Source organism: Monopterus albus, unplaced genomic scaffold (assembly GCF_001952655.1).
Source record: "Monopterus albus unplaced genomic scaffold, M_albus_1.0 scaffold29.1, whole genome shotgun sequence".
NCBI classification, from domain to species: Eukaryota; Metazoa; Chordata; class Actinopteri; order Synbranchiformes; family Synbranchidae; genus Monopterus; species Monopterus albus.
Window position 1 is genome coordinate 3,201,167 of NW_018127909.1, and position 11,064 is coordinate 3,212,230.

General features: G+C 42.4%; 1 protein-coding gene across 1 annotated transcript in view; it reads right to left on the minus strand.

The window, feature by feature from the left end:
• Nucleotides 1-7,987: 7,987 nt before the first annotated feature.
• nfil3-5 (nuclear factor, interleukin 3 regulated, member 5) overlaps nt 7,988-11,064 on the minus strand; it is a 9,123-nt gene continuing 6,046 nt past the window's right edge. The window contains exon 2 of the mRNA XM_020596317.1: nt 7,988-11,039. Coding sequence (XP_020451973.1) covers nt 8,643-10,493 — 1,851 coding nt within the window. The 5' untranslated portion in view covers nt 10,494-11,039 and the 3' untranslated portion in view covers nt 7,988-8,642. The remainder of the gene's footprint in view (nt 11,040-11,064) is intronic.

The following is an 11,064-nucleotide window of genomic DNA, read 5'->3' on the forward strand; positions in this document are numbered from 1 at the left end:
GTTGTACCACCGGAAGTGTCACACACATACAGTGACACATTTTTCAGTTTTACGTTTAGTCTAAATCAGTGTTTGAAGTCGCACCTTGTTCTGTCAGCACTGTACATGAGTTGCATGTCTCCTCCTCACTCAAATAAGAATAATCCCCAACAGCTAATCACAGATTAACCTGTGTATGCACGTTTTCTTGCATGCGAGAACACGGCTGCTGTGTGACCGTCTCTGCATTAGAAACATAAACATGTTATGTGACCGTGTGTTTGTTCAGTATGTGCATGTTTTGTGTATGAGCCTCTCCACACAGATGTATGGCACAGTAGCTCAGTAGGATAAGATGTGCTCATACACTCACGTACAGTAAACATATGCCTCTTGTCATGTTTTCCTGTGTGTGTTATGTACGATGGGCATTAGTAGGTCTGTGTTGTCACAGTAAACAGATGGGAGAAATGACTGAGACTAATCTAAATGGGTTAATCCACTTAATAACCACCACAAAGGACTGCAGGTTACCTCGCTCCTCACGGCGCCAACATGCTGTCTGTCAGGCTGCAGGAGCTGCAGTAATGTTGGCTTATGTGGAAAATGCCTACTGTGCATTATTCCTGATGAAACATCAGCTGTGTGTAATGTATCCAGTACTAAAGCATCAATCTGAGATATGTGAAATAAAGCACAGGTTCGTACATTTTTCCTCAACACTCAAAAACCCATATGTGCACTGAACTTCTAATACAGTATGTGCCTGTTGGCATTAACCAAGTCAGTCATAGCTAGCTAACATGTAACTAGGTGCAAACAGTTACATGTTAGCTATCTATGAGCACTAATGTCTCATATGTCCTTTAAATATACACTCAATGACCTAATATCATCAGTAAAGGGTGGTAGGTGCTTCACTATCCATTAAACTGTACATAACAGTAAGGTGCTTCCTGAGCCACTAAGAGCTAGCAAGACAAAAATCATGCTAACTGATTTATGCCTGCACAAGTGCTTAAATGTGTACATACACCCTGGCATCTGCAAGTTTTATTGTTTATGCATTTTCATGGTTTATTGCTGATTGGTAATTAATATGCTTTATTAATAATGAAGTGTTTATTGCAAACAAAGAAAGTTTTATTGCCTTTCTCTGAGGTGTTAGAGGAGTTTCTTATACAACTAGATAGTCCACCACCTCTTTATGTTTAATCAACTCTATTGATCTCTTGTTAAAATATTTACTGAACAGTGTGGCAGCTTGGATTTAGCACCGTGTACCTCAGCTGTTAAAGGGCCATTATGTTGCTCTGATGTCAGTAAAATTCCTCTGTGCAAATAAAACTCCGAGGCATACACAACACCTGAGTCAGAGCTCTCCAACAGCTAGTGGGAAGCTTTGTGTGTCTGGACTGAATTCATGATTACTTAAAATGGCTTGAAGCTCTTCTTTGTAATGTGAAACATTCACTTTCACTGTGCTGAATAGGTCAAAGACGGTGAATATACAGAAACCAAAGCATGTGATTTCTGTTAATAATCTGAGAGATGTTGCATATTTTTTTAGAATGTATTATTTAAAGAATGTAGTTTTTCATTTTGTGACATACACTTCTCGCCCTTGATGAGAGTTAGATAAGAATATACCACTCATCTGTACAGTAAAAATATTGCTGGAGCCAACAACAGGTTAGTTTAGCTGAGCATAAAAAACTGGAAGTGGTGAGCAAGAAGAACGACGAGATCCAGCTACCAGCACCTCTAATGCTCACTAGTAATCATATACAGTGTTAGTTAATTCACACAAAAGGCAAAGTAAACAAAAGACATGTCAGGAGTTTGTTTTTTTTGGCTGCAAGAAGTGACCTGGAGTCTTATCGTCAGTGTGAGCCGTGCTGTGCACATTTCATTCATGCATTCACTACACCCTTTATAACAGACATTCAGCTGTTTACTCTGAGCAGCAAGTTCAGACACATCGTCATTTTGTGTCATCACTAATGTCTGCTGACCTGCACAGTCTATAAAATCGAGTGGATTGTGGTATTGTTAGCAGTTGTGTAATGTGCTATATAGCGGCTAGATTTACACATTCAGCATTCAGACAGTCAAAATGGCAGAGGGCAACTGTAGTGCACTATATACAGTAATTCATATGTAGCATTCGGACACGAGTTATGCTGTTTTTTTTTCTTGCTCTCACCAAGAAATGTTGAACTATTCTTTTAAATGTTTGAGAGAATTGGGGATTGCCTCAGTTAAGTTGCTGTACCCAGTACAATACAAGGGCTTTTGTTAATATTACCTTATTTTTTGCTTATGTTTTAGTTCCTTTGAAATAGTTCACACTTTTTAGGTGTTGGGGTTGTAAAGTTTTTGGCTGAAAAAACTGGCCAGGGAATATTATTTAATTATTCTTTTCAATAGATGTGATTAGACTTTGACCAAAAGCAGACTGAAATAATTTTCCAAACCTTTCCTCTGGCGAGGTGCTGTGAGGGGTCATGATTATGAAAACAGAAAGCAGTTCCATGAATATTTTTTGCAAATCTACAGCAGTTTGAAAACAGTGACCGTTCAGCCAGGTGACAGATTCAGCAGGCAGATGATGGATTGCTTAAGTCAGTATCAGCCTCTGTACCCTCCATGTGGACAAACAATACACACAACACCACCAACAGACTATGTCCTGTAGTACAAGGGCACAAGATATGGTAATGGGACCCAAGGGTGGTTCAGCATTGCATAACATGGAGCTGATTCATCTCTCATGCGCGCGCACACACACACACACACACACACACACACACACACACACACACACAGTTATTCCTAGTGACCTGCTTTCATTTCAAAAATGCATAACTTTCTCGTGGCCTATTTTTACATCGTGATGTAAATGCATCTGTACTGTGTGCGTCTGTGTGCGCGTGTGTGTGAGTCATAGTATGACCCATTGTACACACATCTGTAGTGCGCACACAAACACGCATACACATATTCTCTGACCTACTTTGCAGTGCAGTGTGGGACAGAGGCACCAGGGTCATGGCAGGCAACAAAACTCTCTCCTGAACTGCAGCCAACAAGCATGTTCAACAGAGAACTCGCTTCTCTCCTTCGCTCTGTTGGAGCGCTCAGGCCTGTATTGTGTCTCTTCTTGGTGTGGAAATAAAATCTATAGATTGAGTTATTTCTACCAATAATGCACTGGCCGGTCAGGTTTTTAATTCATCAGAGGCAATGTTGTCTTGATTTGGTATATTTCATTATTGCCTTGTGTTTCTGAGCAATGCCACTGGCAATACACATTCAAACTAATGTGCACTGCCAAAAAATCAAGATGTTTTTAGTTTAAAAAAAAATCTCCCAGAACTGATAGCTTTGAAATTTTAAATTAAGGAAAGACACAGAGGTTGATCCACAATGTAGAATATGTACAGTTATTTCTTATTCACACTCAGATCCATAAGATAATGTAACTTCTATTTGTCTTGTTTTGTTTTGCTGTACGGCACTGTGAGGCTGCACTTGTATGAACTGCGCTGTATAAATAATCACAATAATGTGAGCTTTGATATTTATTACAGTCTTCATCACAGGAAGTGAAAGACACAATTCAAAAGATGCACCTAAGGTTTATAATTAGCTTTGGTCAACCTCACTGAGGGAACCCGAGACTCTTGATTAGTACCATGTCCATTCATGCTGTTTCACAGCTGATTAAATGCATTATTTATTCTTTTACTAGAGAACATCTCAGCTTCTCTTCTGTGTACAGCATTAAGGGAGTATCGGACTGTTTTGATCATGATTAGCATTCTGTTGATTCGTTTGTCCAGTTTTGCAATCAAATCCAGATCGTTATTTGCCTTTCTGTGCATATTGACCAGAGAATGTTTGCAAATGTTTTCTTTGTCTTTTTTCCCCACTTGTATTTTCATACCATCTGATGCAAACCCTTGTGGGTCACATTTTGAGAGGATTGGATCGTGAAAAACCGTCATACTATGCACAGTGTGAGTTAATATTTACAGGAAGGCTCACACTGCTCCTTTGTTGTACAGTGAATTTCCAAGGAATCAGGCTTCTTTATGACTTCCCCTGAATTTCAGGTCTTTCAGTAGAAACTTCTGCAGTGACTGTATTTGTCATTTGTTTGGCATAATATCATCCTCAATGTATGTGGACATGTGCTTAAACTGACTCAGACCTGAATATAGAGTGAATACACACTCACACATACCACAGAGTCCAACACACTCCTCAGCTTCACCCCCCCCTTACCCCATCCCTGGCTGTCCCTGTGCTGCTGACCTACATACTGCAACATCCCAGTTACATAACCAGTCAAGGCTGTTCATCACAGCAGGCAGTGCAGGGCCAACACCCTCCTCTCTCTGTCACACACACACACACACACACACACACACACACACACATTTAGCTATGACCTACAATTTTTCATTAACGTCTTTATATCACATCCATATCTTTGGTCAGACCCCACTGTTGTGCATATACTGTATACTGAAACACAGGTGGATTTAAATGCTTAATGTGTGCAAACATTGAGACAAAAATTCAGATTAGGTCAAACTATAATCTTCAGAGTCTGGCATTTCAAAGAAAGTTGTCAGCTGGTATCCCTGTGAGTCACTGTCTAACAGTCAATATTTACAGTTTTCCTCAAAGATACACATTTCTTCACTTGAATATCCCACCACCCAAATTGTAGTAAGTTAAAGAACTAAACAGTAAGCTTAAATTTTTGACAAGAGCCCACTATAACTATAGAGGAAGCCATTACATAGTAATAATGATGATGATGATAATAATTATACAGTCATATGAAAACATCATGGAGCTTAATACACCATCCTTTTAGCTCTGAGGAGAAGTTGATCACACTTTTTTTTTTTAAAACATCAGTTTGATGCAATGACAAAGTGATACATCAATGTAATCCGTGTGTGTGTGTGTGTGTGCGTGTGTGTGTGCACTACTGATCTTCTCCGTTAGGAAACAACAACAGAGGACTTTTTTTTTGAGTAGTTTGCGCAAGTTTACACAGTAGAGACAAGCGACGTAACCTTCCCTCCTTTTCTCTCACTGGCTCTCTCTCTTTCAGCTATCCACATTGAGTAACCTCTCACTCTCTCCTCACCCTCTCCTTTCCTTCTCCCTCTCCTCCATCCTCTCCTATCCCTTCTCACTGACCTACTTTTACACTCCTGGCCTGTTTTCATGAGCCTCTGCACAACACAGAGCAGCTTTTAAAGCTCAAAGATGGGTTGGGGAAAAAAGAGAGTGGGTCAGAGAGAGAGAGAGAGAGAGAACAAGAGATACTGAAAGGAGGAAGGGAAGGGGAAAAGGTGCACAGTCAGAGAGAGAATGAGCAAAGGCTAGTATGCTACAGCACACTGTGGTTTTCTTAGGAATGTTACCTTGTTACCACTGGCTGCTGGATGGCATGGAAGCGGAAGTGAGAACACATTAGAGTTTCATATTACTTACACAAGACAGCAGGTCTGTCTGTGGTCAGCTGCTTCCACACATCCTTCCTGTAAAGCAGAAACTGAGATGCAGGAACAAACCTCGATTACTGTACACCAGAAGTGCTGAGGATGCATTTAATTTATGTCACAAAATGACACAACATGAAGTTTATGCAGTAAACTCTTAGGATGAAAATGTCCTGGTTTTATTGGTTCTGCCTCACTTAGTGACTCTGGTGTCAGAGCCACTGTCCGGTGATCCTCAAGAAATTTGGGAGTTTCCCTGATGTTGCAACATGAGATTCAGCTGTTTTTGTAATGGCTCTTATGTAACCCTTGCATGTGGCACACTCTGCTCATGCAACTTGCTTTTCCCATCAGCTATTGTTCCATTAATGGAAAGGGTCAGATGGAATCCGACACAGTTTTCTCCCAAGACAGTTGTGTAACTTGATTTTGCTTGTTGCCGTTTGATACACTATGTGTTTTATCTCCCTTTAGTCTCCAAGCAAAGAAAGTGGTTCATATCACTGAGCAGTTCTGGGCTGGATTCTATAAGCAACAGAAAGCAAAGTAACGGAACTGTGTTTTTTGATGCAGCACTACTTTATTTGTGGTTTAAAGGCTGGCCTGTTTTCTTCCACCTGAGTTTCTGTGAGAGTAGCTGCTTTTATGTGAGCAGATTTAACTTCATGGCAATTTTAAATTCACCCCAATTTTGATCATGTTTTCTTGTGCTATTAATGAATCAAAGTAGTTTTTATTTTTCTGGCCACTTGAGGAAAGTGGAACAATCTGTAAATGTGTATGGTTATTTGTTGAATGTAAATGCAATGTTCACTCTCCTTTTTACTCTTTTTTGGACTCAAACTCTTTAGGGAAATACTGTATTTGGCTTGTTTTAGCTGCTTTACATTTCTCACACACTGGTTGCTAACTTTGTCTGTCATTTGGTGTTTAGAAGGTAGCGTAGTGTACAGTCAGTGCGTCAGTATTTTGTGTACACAAAACAGCTGACTGCTTTAGACAACACTGATGAAAACAATATTTTGCACAATAAAACCAATACAGTGAGCTGAAAGATACTAAAATGGCCAAAGCATTCTCTACGACTATCCTACAATATCAGGTTATAGCGTTTCTGCACTGTAACTCCATTCCTTGCCTGTGACTTTAACAGATTATATTTCAGTTTAAATAATATTTAAAGCTCTTTGACTTGCCTTACATTAATCAGAATCAGTTATTCAAAGACACTGTTAACTGTTTGCCATCTTTTAGGCTATTAATGCAGCTCCTTTCTCTTTGAGCTGACTGCTCAACCTTGGGTTTTTATGGTTTCTTTAATATCTTATAATATACTGTGAGCAGATAGTCTGTTTACCTATGTACACGTTGTGATTGCGGTGACTTGTCTTTTGTAGCTGTCTCTTCAAACATATAACATGACTATTCAGACTGATGTTGGGTTTATCCAACAGATTCCCTTCTGTACTGTTGTACCACACAGTCTGTGCATTGTTTTCAGTGAATCTCTGGCAGTAGTGAGAATGAGGTAATGACGCTGTGAATATGTTAAGTTTTTCTGGCTTTGTCAACTCCCGCTGAGCTGTACTGGCAGACTTGGATGTTGCTGCGTGTGACCTATGAATCAGCTATTTGGTCTGCTAGAAAAAGGCTGGCCTGGATGTGAGTGCATTTCATAAACATGACTCAAAAAGTTCAAAAGAGACACGTGTCAATTCAACAGCCTTTTATTTTTCCCCCATTTTGAATCTTTCACGGTCAAAAATGGGTGTTTTTTTTTAATAACCATTTTGCATATCCATGTGAAGTATAGCAAAACATGATCACTTCCGGACAAACCATATTAATTTTTTTCTCCCATTTCAGTAAACAACAAAGATTATACAGTAACACAGAGTACAAATGGTAACTGGGGCAAAGGGCAGATGGGTAAATACACAGCACAACCAGGAAGAGCATAGAGCAAAATGACACAACAGGATAGCCAAAATAATAATCCAATATAATAAAAAATAACAATATTAATAAACTTGTACAGACTGTTTGATCTACTCTGCAGCTACTGCAGCTAAAACAACTCGGTGTGGAGGTGAGCGGGATTATTAGGACAGCAGCCAGCGCAGGGACGAGGGACAACACGATCAAGAGGCACCTTATGAAGAGAGAGCAGCTTTGCTGGTTGCGAGTGAAGAGCAGTTTCTCTTATTTAGACAGACAATTTGTTTCTGGGAAACAAAGATGTATTGATCTTTGTGGCAAACAAAGCTTGTGCTTGTCGGGTTTTTCCCAACAGCAATGTGTAACTGCATAGCCTTGACAGATATGCGGATAACTGGCCTTGACTGGGTTTGATAGCTTTGTAGGTTAGAGATCAGGGATCACCTGATCAAGGAACCAGAGCTGATCAATAAATCAGAAAAAAAATCCACCTGTATTTTTTTTTTCTTTCTACAAGTTGCAACTCGTACTTGTAGCTAAAAGAAACATTTTCTAGACAAGGGGTTGTACAAGGCGCCCCCCCAAAAACAAACTGATCACTACTTCCACATCCAACTGCTTTACTTTTTGTTGTTTTTGACACATTTTCTTCTTAAAATATAATTTCAATATATGCAAATTTATATGTCACAGTAATGTACAATCTAAGTGCTTCAGAAGTGAAGGGGGCTTGTGTGCAGGTAAAGGGTGGACGATCAAATGTACAGATGTGTTGAGAGAGAGGAAGAATCTAACTCTTTGCCAAAGAGGGAGACGCTAAAGGATGGATGTGTATCTTTGGTTAAACAAATGTTCCAATAATGCCACAATAAATGCTGGCCAGCCACCATGGCAGGTTATAGTAATGAATAACTGATTGTTTGAATTTTCCACAGGGGAAATATCCCACACTCCGCCTTGGTAGAGTTTTTATTCTGTCTACTCCCTCATGAAGTGATCTATTATCCTAAATGAAGGATTAATGGGAGGTAGGAGATAATAAAAACAGGTGACACAGTGAAACTCTGATGGTGAAAACGCATCCTAACTATGCCTCGTTTGCTTCTTTCTGTCTTGTAAGGTGGTGATGTGAGTTGTCTGTCTCCTGCAGACAGCAGAGAGCTGACAGGAAAATGCTCAAGCTGCTCATATTTGTCTTTAATCTCGCCTCTTATTACGCCCACTTCTCCCACTGATGGATCCCTTTGTCCCGCCATCTGTTTTAGCCTCCGCCCTCTCATTCACCTGAGGCTTGACCTCTTCTGCATACTCAGTCTCATTCTCCACCTCTCTGCTCTCTCTGTTGGCCTGGCCGCTGTGAGGGTTGCTGGGTAGCGCTAGGTAAGGGTGTTGGGGCAAGGTGGGAGATGGGGACATGGAGGTGCTGACTGGGCTCTCCACCTGCACTCCTGCTGCTCCATTGGACAGTGCTCTGTACTTGAGGCGGAGCTTGTGAGGGAGGGCAGTGGCTTTGACCTCAGCGTGGCACTCTCCGTGTGACCCAGCAGGTCCCGCCTCCTTCTGGTGGTAGCTGCTGATGTCTGAGGAGGATGAGGAAGGGGACTCATCATCTGTTGAGCCCTCCTTGTCAGAACTACGAGGGTCCACGTCACTGGATGAGGTGTCTTTAGCAGAGGAATGCTCCTGGTAGAAACCATCAGCCCTGGGGCCTCCCTCATAGGTGAGCAGAGGGGGCTCTTCGTCCAGTGTGTTGAGGTAGCCATTGTGCTGTGTGTAGGATGATTTGCCCTCTTCGCTGTTGTGGATCAAATCAGGGACAAACGGGTTCTGGTGGCTTTCTGCATGCTGAGGAGCATTCTTCTGATCCCGGTAGCTGTAGTGATGATGGCTGTCATGCTGCTGTTGGTTGCTGGGATTGTATCTTTGCTGCAGCTCATCTGCCGACTCAGCATGACCAGTGGTGAATTCATACTGAGGCAAGTCCACAGTCTTTGTCCTCTCTAGCTTCTCAACGACCTCTGTGATGGCCACTGAGCAGTCAGACAACTTGGAGGTCAGGGTGTGCGGGCCATGGGGTGGTGGCCTGCTCTGCTGGGAGTGCTGGTCCTCGATCCTCTGGCTGTCCATGGGGTAACAGCCACTGCTGGACCGGTACAGGATGACGCTTCTCTGTGTAGAGGTGGCCTGAGGAGCAGGGCTGGAGGCCTCCATGTGGCACTGCTGCTGTTGGTTGTGCTGGTAGTCCATGGCACTTTCAGCCAACATGGTGCTCTGTTGGTGTGGGGAGACCAGTGCAGTGCGGTTGCCACTGTAAGTTCCATTGGATATCCCATTAGTGATGCCACTGGAAATCGCGCTGGCCATCTCCGTACCTGAGGGCTCTTTCTTTATGTTGTAACCCATGGGTTCTGGGCTGTCTCTGGAGGAACCGTCAGACATGTCAGAGACAGAGCCTCGCGGAGAGTACTTGTGGAGCGTGGTGTGGCGCTCACCACGGCTCGACTGTTCGGTTTCAGATGAGTCTGAATTCAGCATCACCTGGGATGCACTGGAGTAGCCGCTGCTTGAGAGGTAGGCATTACTATTTGGGGTGCCATTGGTGCAACTCCCATTGCTACCAGTGTTGCCACCTGCAGCACTGTTGGAAATTTGCTGACTTTTCTCCATGTAGGAGGCTGTGCTGATGAGGCCGAAGCGCAGCTTGAGCTGAAGGAGCTCAGTCTTTAGGCGAACATTCTCCTCATTAAGTGCCATGACCCGGTTCTCTAGCACCATGTCATTGAGCCGACGCTTTTCTCTTGAGCGCTTCGCTGCTTCATTGTTCTTCCTCCGTTTTTCCCAATAGGAAGCGTCTTTTTTCTCATCAGAAATGAATTCTCGCTTGCGACGGGAGGTCACAGTAGGCTTGCTACCTTTAGCCTGGCGACTGATCCGCACTCCAGCTTCAGGACCAGGGGATGGGAGGTTCCCGCTGTAGGAAGAGAAAGTGTCTACCTCCATAGCATTCTTGTTGCTGGCAGAGGGTATGTGTAGACTGAGACTTTCCATTTTTCCCAGCTTGGATCCAGAGTGTGACTCTAGCAAAGGGTTCAGGGCCAAGGGGGAAGGGAAAAGATGTAAAACTGTATCAGCTTTCTACTTTGTTACCAAGATGTTTCACCTATGTCGCTGGATCTGCAAAAACTTTGGGATGAGGTATTTGTGTTCCTCGAAGGGAGAGCCACATTGATTTCTGTTATTTATTTTTAAAGATAAAAACATTCAAGTGTCCAAATTAGCCAGGAAGATTAAGAAGAGGTGGAATGCCACAAAAACCTCAGACATTGAACTAGTGTTCTGAACAAGGCACCTAAAAAAAACAAAATGTGTATGTTTTCAGCAAAGAGTGATCCAGCTGTCTTGGCAAGTAGTTCGAAGGAGTTTCTGGAGCCTTGCTGTAGATGATTTTTAGTTTACTGGCATCTTCCTCAATCCTCAACAGAGCTGTGATGGCCGTCAGGCTGCTGCGCTGCTTCTCTCAGCATCTTACACAGAATGTAGGTCAGTTTGTCTAATCCCTGAGGATCCAGCTTCAGTGCTGCTGTTTGCTGACCACTAAGTGGGTTGCAGAGAGAGAGAG